General features: G+C 41.7%; 1 protein-coding gene across 8 annotated transcripts in view; it reads right to left on the bottom strand.

Annotated features, from left to right (window-relative positions):
• Positions 1-21,435, bottom strand: part of PMS1 (PMS1 homolog 1, mismatch repair system component) — a 438,300-nt gene that overhangs the window by 320,924 nt on the left and 95,941 nt on the right. For 7 of the 8 annotated variants that reach the window (XM_089690202.1, XM_089690198.1, XM_089690205.1 and 4 more), the window contains one exon: positions 12,466-12,629. In XM_089690202.1, the coding sequence (XP_089546328.1) occupies positions 12,466-12,629 (164 nt within the window). Of the gene's footprint in view, positions 1-12,465; positions 12,630-17,518; positions 17,569-21,435 lie in introns of all 8 variants that reach the window. The other variant, XM_089690204.1, reaches the window with a different exon arrangement.

Raw genomic sequence — 21,435 nt, 5'->3', positions numbered from 1 at the left:
TTTTTTCCTGTTACTGTAGTAGAAAACAAACATTGATTTGACCCTACTAACGACTAGAAAAATCGAACATTCATAAAAGGAAAATTTTCAATGGAAAAATTAGATTGTGGCTAGCATAAGAGACAGCAGGTAAGCTTGTATCAAGCTATCTGCCTAAGACAAGGGAGTCTGTCATGCACAATATAATTAAAAAAGGTTCATAGGGTTCCTTTGCACGAACCGAACCTCTAGGATGCAGGCACACCTGGTCACCATTTGGAGAAGGGAATATCTAGGAACCAAGAAGGTACTAGAGCAGCTCTTCAATGAGTGGAAGTGGACTGCGACAGGAAAGATAGACAACAGGAAAGGAGATTTTAAGTGCAGTAGTAGAGGCAATTTATTCAGACACAAGATTAAAAACACTTACAAAAGATCGTGAATCAAAGTCGAGTCAGTGTCAATAGGAACCGCTCAGCCAACCAGTGGCTGTGTGGAAGATGGAACGCAGAAGCAAAATGGTACCTTTTGCAAAGGAGCATATGCAGGAACCAAGAGGGAAGTAGGGCAGCTCTTCAATAAGTGGAAGCGGACTCTGTAAGGCAAGATAGGAGCCATATTTCTCCTGCGTTCCACCATCCCTGCAGCCGCTGGTCAGCCAAATGGTTCCCATTGACACTGACTGAAGCTTAGTTGATTCATGAGCTTTTATTGTATGATCCTTAGTAAGAGTTTTTAATCTTGTGCAAATAAATTGCCTCTACTACTGCACTTATAAGCGCCTTTCCTGTTGTAATATCTTACAATTCTGTCTGAAAAACTGCGTTTTAGGGCTTTTAAATTTTTTTTCTTTAAAAATGTTGATCTCTGAGTCTGATGATATGTACCATATTAAACCACTAATAATATATATATATATATATATATATATATATATATATATATATATATATATATATATATATATAAAACAAACTGTGAACCATAAAATGAAATAACCAGTGAAACGATAGCAGCACTCAAAAATACCAATACAAATACTCAATAAGTGATATCCAGTTGTTGCGCTATTGGTAAAAAATATACCAATAGTGAGTCACTTATACGTTAAATGTTCTCCAACCAATATTATTAAGTCAAAATGCATGAATCACCAAACAATGAAAAAGTCTCCTAATGACAAAATTCGGATTATGATGAACAGCCGTGTCCACAATAATCCTCCACGTGTGTACTGAAATAGAGACTTTCGTGCCCACCACCACAAAAAACACACTGCTCCTTACCGAATAGTTAGACCCCAGATTATAGGCAGTCTAACAGAGCATGATGCTGAACAAATTTTGCTTGTAACATTCTAGATGGAAAAGTGCCACAGACTTCAGTATCTCCCCTCCTCCTGTATTGTGGTCCACTGTGTGCGCAATCAAAAAAGATAATACTCTGGATAGTGTGATAACGTACAAATGATTTATTCTAATAAATAAAAAGCCACTTACAAACTTCAAAGTCAAAACTTCAAACGCCGTTAGTGCCGGCTCCAGACAGTTCAAATTTATCTATCCCTATAATCTATAAACATGATGGAGAGGAGGCAGTAAGATTAGAGGTGTGTCTCAGCTTGAAATGAGATGGATTTTTCATTTAAAATCTTATGCATCCTATGGTCATAATACTGAATGGGACATCAACTGTTTCATCAATAACAGTTGATAGTGTAGGTTATACTGTAAGAATATCAGGATGTAAGAATATTATGGTACTTATAGATATTGGGGGTTGCTGAAATAAAATATGATTGGCATTAGAACCTGATTTTAATATACTATTTAGTACATTATTACATTTTAAATTCAATGGTATTTTCTAGATAGAATGGTTATTTCATTTTTTACCACGGGGGGGTGAATACTCAGACTATAATGTGGTAGGATTTTTATACTTTCTACCACTGGGGGGAGTAAGCATTCAGATTATATTGTGGCTAGATTTTATAAATGTTCTATATAAGATTTTTCCCCATTAATTCGGCAGTGATGGTTGTACGGTCAGTAATTTTTTATTTATTATTGGAGTCTAATACTAGTTTTAGTGTAGGTGCAGTCACTGTGAACTCGCTTGTGTCTATTTAAACTCATCATGCACATCAGCACAGTCACCTGATCCCCTTGACAATGTCTATTGCAACGAAACATACATCAGGGCTGGGTGGAGATTGTGCGGACGTCACCAACGCCTGTCTGGAGCTGGCACCAGCACCATTTATGACTTACATGCTTGTTTGTCTTTGAAGTTTGTAAGTGGCTTTTTAGTCACAGGCAACTGGAAGCAGAAGTTCTCCCCCTCTCTCCCTGAAGTATTCTGGGACACGTGACAAGTCCCAAAAGACTGCAGGAACATTCACAATATGCAGTACTAGTACTACTCATGCATGAGCAGTGGGCACCTGGCTGTGAAGCTGCAAGCTGTCACAGCAGGGTGCCCACAGTTAAGATGCCGGCACCTGGGACAAGACAAAGATCAGTTTTTGTAGCTGCTGATTTTTCCTTTTTTTTTTTTACAGGAAGCTGGAGAACCGCTTTATGGCAGATGCCATTTTGGGGATTTAGGGATAACACAAAAAAAGGAAGAAGTAAATGTAAGGTGCTGGTTACTGTTACTTAGTAGAAAAAGATACAATCTGGCTCTTGAAGCACCAAAAGAACTATGGGGGAGAATTCTGCTTTCAGATACTGACCAAAAACTTGAACATACTATTTCTGTATTCTTCCTTGCCTGTAACATCTGGCGTTTTATAGAGTAAACACCTAAGAAAAACAAGAGAGACAGCACTGAAAGCAGTGAAGACTACAAAAGACTAAAAAGTGATAAAGGAAGAAGCTTGATTTGAGATAGAAGATCAAATTTGAGATAGAGAACCATGTTGGCCATTAATGTTACTTGTAGTTAGAGACTTGTCTGTAAAACACTACCAACAAACATATGTCTGATTGTTTGCAAAGGAACAAAATCTAGTTTTACCAATGGTTTAAGATAGGAAAATTAGAGGAATCAGAAGTACATAGCAAATACAACTTGCCATGTATTTGTTAGGTATAAAATGAGAAAAGTTTAAGGCCATGGCAACCCACTGTAGTTAAAGCAGAACTTAACTCACCTAAAGAGCAATGTCTTTGTTCCTCCCCCCTCCCTCTTCCACAAATGCAAAATGTTTTATTCTATTTCTACCATGTTGCTTCTTTTTGTGCTGCAAGGCTTTCTGGGTTTCTGGCCTAGGCTGGACCTCACTGCCTCCTGGGATTGCTACATCACAGTGTTTTAGTAAGCTGCATGTTTGCGACAGATGTCTATCAAGTGCACAATACCTTGGGACACTATAGTGGCCATCCACCAGAAGATGCTGGCATTTGTGTGGAAATCCTATGAGTGTGTAAGGATGCACTGCCAGCCTCTACTACCTCCCAATTGCCTTTTTTTTTTTTAATGGTGGCACAGGACAGGGGCGGGGGCAGGGGATTAATTTTAAGAGCAGTTACATTCCATTTTAAGTTGTAAGTTTGCAAGTGTATGTAACAAACCCAATGAAACATAACCCCTAAATCACTAAAAGATAACCCCAAATGACTGCAGTGAAGCACACATTTAATTTTTTGCCCAAAGCCCATTATTTTCTTACTTACTGTCAGGGAACTCTAATGCACGGTCATGCACGAAGATGTGTGCATATTCATAATTCTCAAATGACAACTAGACAAGCACTAACGCACGTGCGTGCCCATACATGTGCATTGGAGTGAGCAAGCATGAATATTTGGAGCTCACTTGCCTATTTAAAGTAGCACCAGAAAATTGCTGAGTGATTGTCAGCTTCTACCATTTGTGATCTGATCCTGTACTACCTGGTTTGTCTTGACCCTGCTTGTCCCTGATACCCTGTTGCTAATTTTGGCTTGTGTCCTGACCCTGCCTTTTGCCTTCTGTTTTGGTACCTCCTCTGCTCGCCCAATACTGACCCCGGCCTGGCTCCGTTCCCGGTTCCAGATTCTGCACCTCTGTTGCCTGGCCGATATCGACTCCTGCCTGCCTAACCACCCGAGATCCTGCATGCATTTACTTGATAGCCTGCTGTTCTGTACCAGCTACAGTTCCTCCGCATCTACCAGAGTATGCTACATCTGCCTGCTTGCTGACCGCGGTTCTGCACCTGCTGCTGTGTCTCCACATCTGCCAGCTCACGAGTCCATAACTTACTGCAAGGTTCTTCCAGTCAGGATCTCCTACAACGCACCCATGCCACTCCGTGCCCTTTTATATCCTGTCACCACCTCCAGGAGAAACAGGACAGGAGATGTAAGGGAAAGCAATCTCTTTGTTCGCCCTTGACCAGGTACATGACACTTACTTTTCGAAAGGTCAGGAAATAGAGTTATTGTTGTTTTTAAATATCTATTAAATGCCATTTTCACCAAACATTAACACAGTTGCATCTACTTGAACTTTGAAAATGCTGTGCAACAGCGAGATGTTATGGAAGAGATTACACAACTAATTAATTATTGAAACCTTGTAAAAAGACTTATTTTTCATAATATTCTAGCAAACTTTTCTGCTAAAATAAAATTAGTGCAGATCTGCACATACCTCAACTCTGGAATTAAGCCATAATCCTGCCTGACATAAATTCAGAGCAGCTTATCTCTGGAGCTTTGACCTGATGACACTATATTCAATCTTCAAGTAAATGCTGACCCGAGGGCTGCCAGCTTCCCCATCAAGATTCCTACACCACAGATGGAATAAGAACCCACTGCTGAACTTTGTGCTCGTTCAGCTTCCTGGCACAGTTACCTTGCACAGCAGCTACATTTATACCAGGGACTGCAGTTATCATATGATTTATATTACTAATATCCTAACCATCCCTCTCCTCTTTTGCCAACATACACATTATGGATTGTTTCGTCATCCTTTTTCACGCCTGCACCTGTAAGAATACTCTATCACGAAGTGATAAAAGCACACAGAAATGCCAAGGATATTAAGTGTAACGACAGCTCAATACCATCCTCTTGTGTTCAATCAGTAGAAACAAAACTATCCTCTCTCAAAGTAAAGACACGGCTGTAAGCAACACAACAAACATTACTATTTTACAATAGAACAGAAAGGAGTAAAGTTTATATAGCACAAAGTTAATAGCACAAGGTTTCCAATGCACCTAGTGGTATCAAACCAGACTGTTAAAAAACGACCCCCTCTTCTGACGTCCTGCCCTCCACCTGCGTTGAAACATTCTTTATAAGTGCTTTTTGATGTTCACCTTAAGCTATCAAACTGCACATCAGTCACATTTAACGTTTGTATTTATATTGCCTTACCGGCCTAACGTTGCAGCCACTCTTTTTGTTTTAAAAAAAAAAAAACACATAAAAAAAACTTCACAAGTTGAATCAGTTGTATAAAAAAGTTAAAAAAAAAACCCTCTAAACAAAGCACATGTGTGGGCGGCGAGAACAGATGCAATGCTGAACTGCTCCGCACACTCCCAGCTCTTTAAGCTACAGTTGTGGCCAAAATTATTCAACCCCCAATGCTGTAAAGGGGTTTAGGGACTATAGTGTACATTTGGAATTGTATTCAGAATCAAATCCTACAAGGACGTTGTAACTACCCAAATGCAACTAAAATGACATCAATTGTTTATGTAATACAGTAGTAAATGGTTCTTATGTGGTTTCTTCATTGCCACAATTATTCAACCCCTTAAAGACTACCACTCTGAAGAACAGAGGTTCATACAGGTGCTTTCCATCAGGTATTGAAAACACCTGTGGATGTCACCGAGCAGCAATCAAGCATAATAAGCACCAATTAGGCAGCTTTAAAATGACTGTGATACTCAGCTCCTTCTAGACATTTACTGGTGTGGTTACAAACATGGTGAAGGCAAGAGAATGGTCCAGGAAGACAAGAGAAGAGGTGATTTCTCTTCACAGGAAGGGCAATGGCTATAAGAAGATTGCAAAGATGTTAAACATACCAAGAGACACCTTAGGAAGCATCATTCGCAAATTCAAGGCAAAGGGCACTGTTGAAACGCTACCTGGTCGTGGCAGAAAGAAGATGCTGACTTCGACTGCTGTGCGCTACCTGAAGCGTAGAGTGGAGAGAAGTCCCCGTGTGACTGCTGAGGAACTGAGAAAAGATTTGTCAGATGTGGGTACAGAAGTTTCAGCCCAGACAATAAGACGCACACTGCGTAATGAAGGCCTCCGTGCCAGAACTCCCAGGCGTACCCCCTTGCTGTCTCCAAAGAATAAGAAGAGTCGACTGCAGTATGCCAAAAGCCATGTGGACAAACCACAAAAGTTGTGGGATAGTGTTCTGTGGACTGATGAAACAAAATTAGAACTGTTTGGGCCCATGGATCAACGCTATGTTTGGAGGAGGAAGAACAAGGCCTATGATGAAAAGAACACCTTGCCTACTGTGAAGCATGGTGGAGGGTCAATCATGCTTTGGGGCTGTTTTGCTTCTGCAGGTACAGGGAAGCTTCAGCGTGTGCAAGGTACCATGAATTCTCTTCAGTACCAGGAGATATTGGATGGAAACGTGATGCAGTCCGTCACACACCTGAGGCTTGGGAGACGTTGGACCTTTCAACAGGACAATGATCCCAAGCATACCTCCAAGTCCACTAGAGCATGGTTGCAGAGGAAAGGCTGGAACATTTTGGAGTGGCCATCGCAGTCACCAGACTTAAATCCGATTGAGAACCTCTGGTGGGACTTAAAGAAAGCAGTTGCAGTGCGCAAGCCTAAGAATGTGACTGAACTGGAGGCCTTTGCCCATGAAGAATGGGCGAAGATACCCGTAGATCGCTGCAAGACACTTGTGTCAAGCTATGCTTCACGTTTAAAAGCTGTTATAACTGTAAAAGGATGCTGTACTAAGTACTAAGATTGAATGTCACTTGGGGGTTGAATAAAACTGATAATGCTGTGAGCACAGAAAAGACATTTGTGGTTATTTCATTATAACTGTTATGTTATATTTGTCTGACCTACAAGTGCCTCTTTAATGTAAATGTAAGCAAGATGACTGAATGATCAAAAGCAATGTCAAACTGGCCAAAACACTCAATTTCAGTGGGGGTTGAATAATTTTGGCCACAACTGTATAATTAGCGGTGCCCGACGTCACACACACTTCCCTTTTCTTCCTGCTCCTTTCTACAGTGGCGGTGACCTGCTCCATGTCACTCCAGACAGAGGGGAAGCACCAAGAGCAGCTCTCAAAACCCGATACACACGTGGCGGGGAGATGAGGCAAAATGGTGACTGGCGCCAGTTCCAGAGAGCGGGAAGCCGCAGCCACAGAGGACCAAGACTAAACCCACTGGACCTAGGGATAGCTCCATGGACTCCTCCACTGTTGCACAACTTACAGGTGAGCCGGCGGATCATCCTTGCTCCCTCTCTTGTTCTGCCAGATCTCCCTCCCAGCTCTCAATACACACCATAGGCCATGTGTCCCGCACCTCATCAGCATTGGATAAAGAAATGGCATTTTCCTTAGCCAGAATAGAACCTGACCCAGACAGTCCAGTGGGTTCCCCCGCTTCCGCTCCACCACAGTACTCAGGGGACTCTGTGTTCATTGCTTGCTTTTGCTGATGTGTTACAAAGAGAGCTAGGGAAGGCCACATCTAAACTGGCTTCTGATTTAAAACAGGATTTCCAGGAATAAAGCCAACGCCTAGCCAGTAATGAATCTAAAGTTGATGACACGGTTCATAGGGTGGCTAAAAACTCTAAAATGTTTACTGAATTACAAGATTGCTTGGAGGAGGCAAATGCTAAAATTCACAATCTTGAAAACCCAAGCCCAACGCTATAATCTCCCAGAGAGAGTAAAAGATATCACTTCCGTCACGCATTCTCCCATGAAGTCTGCTGTGCCAGAATTGATAGACCACATCTACAGGGCCCTAGTTCCCCCAAAGCTGGAGGGGCCTCCAAGAGACACTATTGTCAAGCCACTTTTTTCTAATCAAGTAAGCAGTAATGCGGCATGCCACAGTGAATGCGGATATGGAAGTTGCTGGCTACAAGATCCAGGTTTTTGCGAAGCGCTCCCAAGCTACCATCCTGAAGCAAAGAGCTTTCAAACCCTTGCTCTTGCCTCTGGTGCAACAGGATATCCGCTACAATTGGGCCTACTCTTTTCAGCTTTAGTCCACCTACAATGGCAAACCCTACGTATTAGTCTTGTCTAGCCAGTTGGCAAAGCTTTTCACATGTTTTCTTCTAATTATCACCTACTGTAAAAAGCATGTTTACAAATCTTAATAGCTCAAGTTGACATATTATACATGTAATATTGATATTCCTGGCAATACAAAAGGGAATAACACCTCACAGTGACTCCTCCTGGGCTTCAGCTGATATTTCAAACAGACAAACCATGCCTACAAGCAAGCTGCTTCTGCTGTCACTTACTAATTATAATATCTGCCCTTACATTCAAAGAGTACTATACATAATCCAGGTACAGTATTTTTGAAAAGTAAAGTTAGATTCTGCCTTACATATAAATTAACAACTTGCCAAAAAAATGAAGCATTAACCTCTTACCGTCCGCCTGCTGTTTATAAACGGCAGGGCGGTGGCAGTCCAGGGTCGGGTTGCCGTCCATAAACGGCACCCGCCTTTTCTAGCTGTGCGCGCTCCCTGGGAGCGCGCACCACCGCGATCCGGTGCCTGCTGTGTCCTCCGGACACAGTGAAACACCGATCGTCGGACGGGACCTCTGTACGAGGTCCCGATCATGTGATCACTGATTGGCCAATCAGTGATCACATGCAAAGTAGTAAGCAAGATGTCACTTGTGACATCATTGCTTACTATGTGTGAAATCTGTGAATGATCACAGAGGTCACATGGTACAAGGCTATTCACAACAGCCTTGTACCATGTGACAAGCTGTGACCACTCACAGCTCACTCAGTAATTCTCAATGACTGCAGGAATGCAGACAGAGAGAAAGAGAAATGATTGCTTTTACATCCTATATGGGTGTAAAAGCAATCAGTGTAAAAAAAAAAAAAAAATCTTCATCACCCTCCACAAGTAGTACAGTGTCACCATGGTGACAGTGTACTGCTAGGGTGACAGTATGTAAAAAATAAATAAATAAATAAAAATAAAAAATAATAATATAAAAAAAATAAAATGTAAAAAAAAATGTTTAAAAATTATAATTTTTGGTTATAAACTAATTTGGATTTTTTTTTTTACTAAAAAAATAACGGAATAAATTTTGGCTAAGATTTATGATGAAATATTATTTATTTGCAAAATTTTATTTAAAAAAACACTTTTTTTCAAAATTTTTTAACTTTTTCATTTACATAGTAAAAAAAATAAAAATCCCAGCGGTGAATAAATACCACCAAAATAAAGCTTTATCTGTCTCAAAAAAATGGTAAAAAATTCATATGGGTACAGTATTGCATGACCGCGCAATTGTCATTCAAAGTGTGATAGCGCTGAAAGCTAAAAATTGCCCTGGACAGGAAGGGGTAAAAGTGTCCGGACAGGAAGTGGTTAAGGAACACAGTTGGTGGAAAATTTGCATTACCTATAGCAGGGTTTATTAACAGTTAAGGTTCCCCCTGGGGTCCTACCGCTGTTGCATCTGACCAATGGTGGCTTCAGTGTTCAACCTGCAGCTACTGCTAATTTGCTACTGTGCTTATTATTCTGGCTCCTGATGTCACACTGCAGGATGTTTCACTTTCAGATACCAATGTTGCAGATTTCTCAGAACTTGCATCAAAGCAAAAGCAAGTAGGTGTCTTCCAGTCGCAGAAATGTGGTTTGCCTGAATACAGCGGTGACAGTGGTAATACAAGCCAGTGTATCAAACCTTACAGAATTTTTATTTATTTGCCCACTTCCTTTGGTGTTATTACCTTTTACCTCCTACTGCTCAAATTCATAACATTAAAATTGGAACGCTCGTTTCTTGGCTTCGCTACTATTTTCAAGCAGTCTTTGATCACCAGTGCAAAGACAATGTTTTGTAGTGAGCATTGTGCACCAATACAAAGTCAGAGTTTATACAATAAGTACCAATGCAAAGTAAGTGATGTAGCAGAGTTGCCTCTGAGTACCAATGCAAAGTCAGCATTGCCGCTGAGCAGCAATGCAAAGCTAGTGTTGCCGCAGAGCACCAATGCAAAGTTAGTGTTGCCGCAGAGCACCAATGCAAACTTAGTGTTGCCGCAGAGCACCAATGCAAACTTAGTGTTGCCGCAGAGCACCAATGCAAAGTTAGTGTTGCCGCAGAGCACCAATGCAAAGTTAGTGTTGCCGCTGAGCACCAATGCAAACTTAGTGTTGCCGCTGAGCACCAATGCAAAGTTAGTGTTGCTGCTGAGTACCAATGGAAAGTTAATGTTTCCGCTGAGCACCAATGCAAAGTTAGTGTTGCAATCAAGCACCAATGCAGTTAATGTTAGTGCTGAACACCACAGCAGTTTGTGTCACCGCTGAACACCAATGCAAATGAAAGGGTTGATTTACTAAAACTGGAGTGTGCAAAATCTGGTGCAGCTCTGCATGGAACCAATAAGCTTCCGTTTTTTTTTGTCAAAGCTTAATTGAACAAGCTGAAGTTAGAAGCTGCTTGGCTACCATACACAACTGCATGAGATTTTTCACTCTCCAGTTTTAGTAAATAAACCCCATAGTGTTTATGCAATTCTGTCATTCATACAAACATAATTAAAAAAAAAAAGTTGGGACATAGTATAAATCTACATAAAAACATGCTACCATCATTTTCAAAATTACCTTATTTTTTCTTAAAATGGCATATTTTCTCTTTTTAAACATTTGATATGTTTTCTATTTTCTATTGTGAATAAAATATGGCTTTATGAGATTTGCAAGCCAAGGTAAGTATAACATGTTTGTTATTTTACAAAAAAGAAAAAAAAAATGAACCTCTAGTATCACTTTAAGTTTCCTGAAACATCCCTTTAAAAAAATAGGACAAAAGGACAGTACTTACATTAAATGATAACTGTCCTTTGTGATGCTGGCTACTGTTGTAGTTGAAACCAAAAGTTCTCTGCCCTCCGATACCCCTCTGCAGCTATGATCTTTCAGTGCTGTGGGGGTTAACAGACGCTGGACCTCTCACAGGCACTGGTCAAGAGTGCCAACTATGCCCATCCTTTGCATTCCCCTCTTTTATTCACACAGGCTGTACCATTATCAATGAAAATGAGTTATGGAGGCAGACCTTTCAAATATTTTTCATTCATGTAAACTATAGTAGAGCTTCTATGAATGGAGGAGGGAGGCAGAAAGGGAAGGTATTGTGAGCACACTTGACAAGTGCCTGTGACAGGTCCCTCAGCTCTATTAACACCTACAGCACCGAAGATCACAGCTGCAGGTATATGATGGGGGCAAAGAACTTGAAATTTCAATTAAAACTGCAGACTGCAGCACAAGGGATACTTCTCACTGAATGCAGGTACTATCCCTTATACCAATTTAAAAAATTTTTTATTACACTTAGGCTTTAATGACACAGACAGCAATACTAACAGGTTCTTCCTTCCCTGCTTTATCCAAGACAAATTAGATTTTGGGCTTAGTTTAGACACAAAAGATAAGGGGCTGGAGATTACAGTCAGGCAACCAAGGAGGTTCTGAATCCTTTTCTCAGAACTGGTGAGGACTCGTAAGAAGCTTTATACATGAAATAGGCTGCACAGTTTTCAGAATAAAATGTAATGATTTACCCTTAACCAGAGCAAACAATAAAAGAGTCATTCCCCATTCTCTCTCTACAAAAGCAAATGCTTCCTAACTAGTTAGAGCACACAGACTGGGAAAAAAATTTAGAGAACATTGCCATGTCATAACATAATTCGCTTCAATAACAATCACCAGCACCCTCTTGTGGCTGTGACACAACATCTTTGTAATGGACTTTGATTTAGGAGGATTAAAAATAAAACATGGAGCTTCAGCATGACTGTTATTAACAGTGCCATCTAGTAAATATTTGATGTTATGTCAAATGTACAATGGGCTCTTGTCAACTTTATGATTTTTCAGGATGTACAGAGGTTTTGTCAGATGTATGATGAGGTTTTTGAAGGATTGTGATTGGTTTTGTCACAAAGCACAAGTTAAAAAAGCACAGGATAATATATAATCAGATGCTTAATAAGGTTTTCTCAAATGCAAAGTTATTTCACTCAAGTGCACTATGATTTTTGGTCCGACCAAAGATAAGGTTTTGATAACAGCAAGATAAAGTTGGACTGGATGAGGCTGTATGATGTAGTTCATGTGTATACATTATACAAAAGGTAGCATTGTTTTAAAATGTGATACGCTGTAATAGTACTGCAAGCAAATCATGGTAATAAGATCAGTTTAGGCAGATAAGCTTACTAACCTTATTGTGTACAAGTACAATCCTAAGGCCCGGTTTAATAATTCCATACGCCATTAGAAGGTCTTGAACTTTTTTGAGCTCTGCTTTGCATTTCTTTGTGGTTGAAAAATATTGTTTTCTTACTGGCAAATGCTTGAATAAATTTAAGACCGTGACTGTAGTTCCTGAATAAGATAAGAACGAGGGATGTGAACACTGCCTTTTCAGAGACAGTAAGAAACAAAAATGTATTATTTAGAATTACACCAAATTCACAACAATGCTAATCAAGCAAATAACTGCATAATTACAAGGTATGTCCTGTATGGCATCACTCTATATTTAGAAATCTAAAATGATCAGAGTTCAAAATGACTACTCTACCCAATTTGCGTGGTCAAAAGTTATAGTCTCTTTTTCCAGACGTCTAAATAGATATACCCTTTATCCTATCAACTTTGCTCCAGAAGAAGAAGGATATACGGATTTTGTTTTTACAATACAATCGCATCCCTTCTTGAAGAAGTCTCTCTTCAAAGCCCAATTGAAGTCGAGCCAGAAATAGGGTAGAAGCTTTTAACATAATTCCAAAAGCTTAGACTGCCAAGTGCTAATGCTTACAGTAACTTGATTGCTCCCCAGCACTGGCCATTGCTGGGGAGAAACCAAGGTACTTTAAGCATTAACACTTGTCAGTCTAAGCTTTTCAAACTATGTTAAAAGCTTCTACCCTATTGTTGGCTTGTATTCAAATGGGCTTTAAACTAAATTGGGAGGACTTTATCCTGTGGCACTCATCTGAAGAGGAAGCTTCCTACTTTCTGTCCTCATTGCAAATCATCTACACCAATTACATCCTTATCTAGCCCCATTGTAGCTCACTGTGTCAGTTTTAACATAAACCTGAAATAATTTGACTTTGAAAAGGCCACAGAGATCTGACTTAGGACTATACACTATATAGCCAAAAGTAATGGGACGCCTGTCTTTACAAGCACATGAACTTTAATGGCATCCTAGTCTTAGTCCATAGGGTTCAATATTGAGTTTGTCCACCCTTTGCAGCTATAACAGCTTCAACTCTTCTGGGAAGGCTGTCCACAACGTTTAAGAGTGTGTCTATGGGAATGTTTGACCATTCTTCCATAAGCTCATTTTTGAGGTCAGGCACTGATGTCGGACAAGCATGTCTGGCTCGCAGTCTCGGCTCTAATTCATCCCAAAGGTGCTTTATTGGGTTGAGGTCAGACTCTGTGCAGGCCAGTCAAGAGCAAGCGGGGCCCAGCCAAGCTCTGTGTGTCTTATAGACAAACCAGTGAGGGGCTTGGGAGCAGCATGCATGAATGCCCCCAGACCAAGCAGCTTGCTCTGAGGACACTAAGCAGGGGGAAGGGGACAGGAGTGCCAGCAGGGGACCCAAGAAGAGGAGGATCGGGGCTGCTCTGTGCCAAGCCATTGCACAGAGATGGTAAAAATTTTAAATAAAAAATGGAGGCATTATTATCACTTTAACCTTTTGCCGCCTGGGGCAATTTTGACATATTTTACATACATGTTAAAATCAGCATTTTTTGCTAGAAAATTACATAGAAGCCCCCAATTATTAGAGATTTTGTGAAAACAGAGGTATTGGAAAATATAATTGTAGTCTTTGCGTCAAACGATATTTGCTCAGCGGTTTATGAATTTTCATGAAAATACACTTAAAGTACACGTAAAATAGCAGTTAAAATACCTTTGGAAGTGACAGAAACTCTGATCCCTCCTCTGCCCTCCAAGGCAGCTGATTAAATCATACCAGCCAAAGGAACACAGCACCAAAACCTGAAGTCAAGAAATCCTTGCTGCTTCCATTTTCATTCATCACAGAGATGGTGGAACAGATGTTCCTCCATCTCCTCTGTTGGAAGACGACCCAACCGCTTGCAGTGGTTCTAGGCTCCCTGGTAGACCAGGAATGGCGGCAGGCAGCGGCTGGTGGGAGGGGCTTTCTCCTGATCCCTGTAAAAGTGATCAGGATGCTGTGAAGCTGCTCGGGTCACTTTTACCTAAACGATCGGCAGCTGTTGCCATGATCCTGGTAAAACTACTTCCCATTCAGAATGTGCAGTATATACATACACTAGACGGGAAGTGGTTTAATGGTCTATCAATTACAGTACATAAAAAGTGAGGGCCTACCTAAACTATATAATTAAATCAATCAGGTGCAATCAGTTAGGCCCTCAAGCTAAATGGTTATTGATAAATCTAAAGTATGTTGTACAATCAGATTGTAATGGGGCCAGCTAAAGGCTGAACTGCAAACAAACTAAATTGCTGGAACAGTAGAAACTGGAAGTAGCAGAATTATATTCCCACAATGTAGCAGAGGTGTATAAATCAGAAGAGAGGCAGACAAATGTTTAAAGTGTTTGAAACCTGGAAAAAAAAATCATGGTACTGTCTCTTTAATGCAAGATAATATGAACTGTATTAAAGTGGAATTTCACTTTAAATCAACATTGACCATTTTTAATCTTTATGCTGCTAGCATTAGTAAATAGATAGGAAAGTATATTATATTTACTTGCGTTCAACTTTTTTTTTTTACATTTCTTATATTAGTTCCTGGTTCCTGTGTCTTGGCAAATAATGTCATACATCCCAGGAGACTTCAGGAAGGGTTTTCTCAGCTAAGCACACCCTCCTGCCTACATGGCTGAGCTGAGGGCAGATGGATTCCAGGAAGTAAATGCTAGATGAATAATCTGCCCTTACTCAAGTTGACCATGGTCAGAAATTCTAGGGGGTGTTTTTCAAAGTCATTTCTCAGCAAAATAAAGCATGGAGACATGGATGGATGGCAGAGTTTGCTTTGAATATTAACCCCTTCCCGCTGACTGTATGCATATATGCAGAGTCACGGAAGTAGGTCTTTTTCCGTGGGACTGCACATCCCTCTTTGTACTGGGAGCGTGCCACACAGCGCACTCCCAACACAGAGACCAGATTCTCATCGAGAGCCCTGGGTATCGTACTAAAGATAGGGACTCCCGGTTCTGGGTCACTTCATCACTGTGATAGCCTCTGATTGGCTATCACCGTGACCAGTCACTGGGAGCCCGCCCCTGTGTTTACTTCCTCTTCTGAATGAAGGGAAAGTTACATTGTGTTCTTCTCTTCCTGCAGGAGAGGAAGATATACACATACTAAAGTGTGTAAAATAAATAAAGTAAAAAGAAAAAAATTAAGACAGTGCTAGGGTCAAGGTCCTGACCTTAGGCAAAGGTCAAAGGTCACAGTCCTCATATTTTGGGTAGAATTAAAAAAAAAAAAAAAAAAAAAAAAATTAGTCACCATTATTTCTGGGCCCTACTTCAGGTACAAACAACAACAAGCACAAAAGTGGTATCGCAGTGATCGTCAGGAGCAGGGGGAATTTATTTTGGGTTGTCCATTGGTGGTAATTTATGGTGATTGCAAGAAATATTCAGCAAAATTAAAAAAAAAAATTTTGGGCCACTTTTCCTTTGATTAAAAAAAAAATCAGGAAAACTCCATTTGCATTTACCACCAAACGAAAGCCCAATTTGTCCTGGAAAAATTGAGGTATAATCCACCTGGATATACAAAGTAGTTATAAAGATATGTACAGTTTTACTAACACATGTTAAAGTTGCAAAATTGTGCTTAGGCATTAACATTTGTTTTACCCTTAGGCGGGAAGGAGTTAAAATGAGAAAACTGTTTTTGGTTTGTGGTGCTCAGATGCACTGTAGTTTCACTTTAATGCAATGGTATTTACTCCTTCCCCGTTGAATAATGCCTGGTTGATCCTGCCTGTGCCTCTCTTCCTGAAGGCAAATTAATATGGCTGCCGATCCATGACAGCGCAGTCAGTTTACGTCTTTTGCCATGCTGCTGTGTATACAGGCACGCTGTGAAGAACACAGAAAGGGTAGATTTACTAAAACTACTGCATTCAGAATCTGATGCAGCTGTGCATGGTAGCCAATCAGTTTCTAAGTTCATAATAATGTAAGCAGGGGTGCAGCGCTAAGAACTTAAAATATAATGTGTCTCCAATAAATAGTTCATAAATAAAAGTATATAAAATATATAAAAGACAGTTCAAAAAGGGACTCTTGTGCTCCTGTTATTTCTGGAACTGGTGTCCGTGCAGTGATAAAGTAAGTAATGCGCACTCACCGGACGCGCATATAAAATGCGCCTTTAAATCAATATTCCAGATGTCATCAATAATGGATTAGGAACTAGGTGGTCTTCCCTCTAAGGGATGGTGGGTCATCAGACAGGATCCGTATGGGCTTTATGTATGATCCATGTCCGCCAGAGTTCCCTTTAAGGGGTTAAACTGGTACTGCTCCCTGGGTGGCAATTCCTTCTATGGATACAGGGGTCCGTCCTGAGGCAGTTAGATCTGAGGATTGAAGACTCCTCCCAGGGGGTTAAAACAGAGGTATGCCCATAGGGTTTAAAGTAGTTTAATAAAGCATGTCACGAATTAAATTAAAATTGATGCATCAAAGGTAAAAAGATGTGTAAACAGATATTCCCTGTATAAGGGACTGACCGTCCGGTATTAAAGATGGCTGCCAGAGCTCCACGTTGCTCCGGCAGCGTGACGTCACGGCGTGATATGGCTCCTTCTGACGCATATCATGCTCAAGCATGTCTTCAGAGGGGGGTCGCCAATCACATCGCGCTGTCTGCCGTTCACTTAAATAGGAGATGGTGCATGCGTACTACACAATCACCATCTTCCCGATAATCAGAATGTAATGCTCATGCACGAGAGTGCCATTTTTACATGGTTTTCAATATGTATAGCAGAAAAGACATCTGAGTTGTTGGATAAGAACATTTGGTCAAACAATCAGATATCATACTGAAAAAATTAAAGAATCTAAAAGAGTATATTGTAGGTGACTATGGGGAAAATGGAGCAGCCATTTTAGGTATAAATAAAATACACTGTTAATATGAAATACATTGGTAATGAAGCAGATGGCCTAACATCCTGTATTTCCTCTTTCTGTATAAGAAAACCAGTTTCACACCAGTCTCATACCTGTTGCCCTCCCCTTCATTTGCAAGATTGTTGTCACAGCCTTTGAAAACCTGTTAAACCCAAAGGACACTGTAAGTAACAGTAACATGTGGACAAATAATCTCAATGAGTTTCACTAAAGACACAGATGGCTCTTCAAAGAAAGATCAGATAGCTAGGTACCACCCACTGTACAGCATATAAATTGTATTAGAAGGCCCTAGTTAGATAGAGCATTACTTTGAATCCAACACCATGTATTGTTCTGCTCTCCCTGCATGGAGGTCTAGCTACATGCTTGTATAATAAACATCTACTTTTCAATCTGGCTTCAGCAGTCAAAATGTTACTGAAACCAATGAGTTTTGGGTTTCCCCGTCATTGTAAACATTATACAATGGCTGTAATTGATCGTAGTTTTAGTGCCATGGAAAAATGTATACAGACATAACATGAAATCAACCATCAGGAATATAAAAAACACATGATCAATATTAAATGGTAAAACTCAAACCTTGATATAAATAAAAATAAAAATGTATATATATATATATATATATATATCCATATTAAAGGATGTAATAAAATAAACATATATATATTGCATAAAACCAGTAATAGAATAGAATACCTCAAAAAAACTATATGATCATGAAGCAGTCAAAAAAACATAAAAAAAACATACGGATTAAAAGGAAAAAGGCAATTCGATAAAAATATATAATTGTCCCGATCGCGGCGTCAGACACCAGCCCTTCTCACCAAACTCGTGACCGAAGGACTAGCCGATCTAAAACCACGATGTCACGTGCGTAACAATGTCACACCCAGCTGCACCCTGCACAACGATTTTCCAGATAATTGGACCACAATCGATGTACCGGCAGCCTGAGCGATTGTTACTGGGTCAGGTTAATTACGCAATTAACCCTTCACACTGCCACCACCTCCTTTCTGTACAGAGAAAGAGGAAACTCGGCAATATCAGCTAAAACACTATAATGGTTGAGATAATCGTCTGCATAATAAGGTCACCGCAGGTCGATTATGAAGAGGGTTAAACACACACAGTAGCATCTCTTTAGAGGCAGGAATTCGTTAATTGCAATAAAGCGCTATAGAAGCAGTTTAACACTTTCAGAAGGAAAGATTTATTACTAAAAGGTCAAACGGGTGCAAAAAAAATATTTACAGAAAAGAGGTAGCTAAGATATATATATAAACATACAGAGACTAACAGCACAGCAAAGAGATATCAGAGAGAGGTGAAAGGGTTAAGGTACTTGCCAAAGTCCTGGGCCAGCAGATCCAAGTTTCAGAGCAAAAGGGCATGGGTCTCCCCAGGTGGTATTGATGTTAAAATGGGAGACGTCTTCAACTCAACTCTTAGGCCTGACAGCCTATTTTGTCGTCCCCAGCAGGGGGTGTCTCTGAAGTCAAGGACCAATACCCCATTTAGGGCGTGTAGGTATGGGTGGATACCTAAACTAGAGCCAAAATCTCCCGTAACTCATATTTTGGCCCATAACTTTCCAGCTGCACAAGTGACATTCCACCGTGGGTAGATTATTATGCAGACACGTCTATGGATTGATTAGATATGAATTATGAAATTATACACTGTACGGTTCACGAGGTCTACTTTTCTGTTTTCCTATGTATCCGAGACAATGCGAGTGACCTATCAAACTGTTCGCCTTCTCGTGACCAATCTGACGATAGGTCCGGTTCTTATGTAAGTCTCTCATATTCCAAGATATGAGACATATGGGAGAAATGGATTTTGAAAAGTGTTTATCTGATTCTGTCACCTACGCTGAGTTAGGTTTATTAGGTTGGAATCTCTTTCAACTCCTGGGAAAGCTTGCCTTATCTCTTACGAGGTGTTACAATTTGTAGGTTCTATGGACAGGGAGGCTGCGGCACCCTTGGGGGGCTTTATAGCTCCTATGGACCCTCCTGTGACATTCCCAACTCTCACACATACTGGCCAAATGTTGCTGGGCCTCTCTAAGGAGGGAGGGGGGAAGAATGAGGGAGAAATATATTTGTCAGGATGGTTAATCCCCTTGCCAAGATGAAGGTTGAAGCCAAAATGGTAGAACCGCATCCATCTCTGGGTATACGCTGTTACACCTCCCCCCTTGGGTGGTTGCATTGGAGGGGACTGCAATTTCCCTCCTGACGCAACCCACTTCTGCAGGCTCGACCTGTCTTGATAACCCATCAGCATTGCCATGGGGGCTGCCCTTCTTATGCTGTATGGTGAAATCGTATTGCTGAAGAATTAGGCTCCACCAAAGTAGCTTGCCATTCTCCCCAGCAACACGATTTAGCCAGCTCAGAGGATTGTGATCGGTGATCACTGTGAAGTGCCGCCCATACAGGTACATTTGTAGCTTCTGGAGCGCCCACACGATCGCCAGACACTCCTTTTCAATCGTGGCATAGGCTACCTCCCTGGGAAGCAGCTTCCGGCTCAGGTAGAGGATGGGGTGTTCCTCTCCTGCCCCATCCACCTGGCTCAGGACTACACCCAATCCATATGAGGAGGCATCCATCTGCACTAGGAAACAGCGGGTGAAGTCTGGAGCCTGTAGCGCAGGGGCGCTGGCCAGCGCCTCCTTCAAGGCCTGAAAGGCCTTCTCAAAATCGGGTGTCACCACCTTGGGTAGTTTCTTCTTGGTCAGGTCAGTCAAGGGTTTCGCCAGGTTACTGTAGTTACATACAAATTTCCGATAGTAACCCGCTATCCCCAGAAATGACATGACCTGTTTCTTGGTTTTTGGGGTAGGCCAGGCCAGGATGGCCTCCACCTTCCCTGTTTCGGGCCTCAGGGTGCCTCCTCCTACCTGGTGTCCCAAGTACTGGACATCTGTCATGCCTATCTGACACTTGCTGGGTTTGACGGTCAGATTGGCGGCTGTCAGTTTGTCCAGAACCTGTGACAGATGCACCAGATGTCCATCCCAGGTGGGGCTGAACACGGCGATGTCGTCCAGGTAGGCTACTGCGCATTGTTCCAGCCCCTCCAGCAAGTCATTCATGACCCTCTGGAAGGTAGCTGGGGCATTCTTCATCCCAAAGGGCATGACCATGAATTCGAACAAGCCGATTGGGGTGATGAAGGCTGATTTTTCCCGGGCCTCAGGCGCCAGAGGAGTTTGCCAGTACCCCCTGCTCAGATCCACGATTGTGAGATAGCGGGCAGCCACCAGCCTATCCAACAATTCATCGATCCGGGGCATGCGGTAGGCGTCTGCAGTGGTGATGGCGTTGAGTTTCCAATAGTCCACACAGAAACTGGTCATCTGGTTCTTTTTGGGGACCAGGACTACAGGAGATGCCCAGGCACTGTGGGACTTCTGAATCACTCCCAGCTGCAGCATTTCCTCCCCCTCCTTTTTCATATCAGCCAGCACCTCTATAGAGACACGATAGGCTGATTGTTTAATAGGAGGATGGGCCCGTGTCTACTTTGTGGGCAGCGAGGTTTGTTCTCCCAGGCTTCCAAGTAAACCTACTCCCATATACTGCTAGCACTCTCTCCAGCCCAGGTACCTGAGTGGGGGTAAGGAGGGGGTTGATCGGGAGGGCTGCGAGTAGGTCTAGGAGGGGGGTCAGCCTCCTCGGACTCCTGTTGGCTGCAGACTGGCATGACATAGGTCGTACGTTCATGGTGGGCTTTGATAATTCTAACATGGAAGGCCTTCTGCCGTCTGCTCCCTTCCCCCAACCTGACCAGATAGGTCACATTGTTCAGGCGCTGGGTGATGGGGTACGGGCCTTCCCAGGCAGCCTGCAGTTTGTTCTGCCGCAAGGGAAGCAGAACATACACCTGCTGCCCAACGTTGTATGTCCACTCCCTGGCATTACAGTCATACCAACGCTTCTGCCTGGTCTGGGCCTGGGCCATATTTTCCCATACCATCACCACC

Source organism: Staurois parvus, unplaced genomic scaffold, assembly GCF_062004578.1.
Source record: "Staurois parvus isolate SC_StPar_1 unplaced genomic scaffold, SC_StPar_1.0 ptg000522l, whole genome shotgun sequence".
Classification (NCBI taxonomy): domain Eukaryota; kingdom Metazoa; phylum Chordata; class Amphibia; order Anura; family Ranidae; genus Staurois; species Staurois parvus.
Note: the sequence above shows the minus strand (reverse complement) of the source record. Positions and strands in the feature narration are given on the sequence as shown.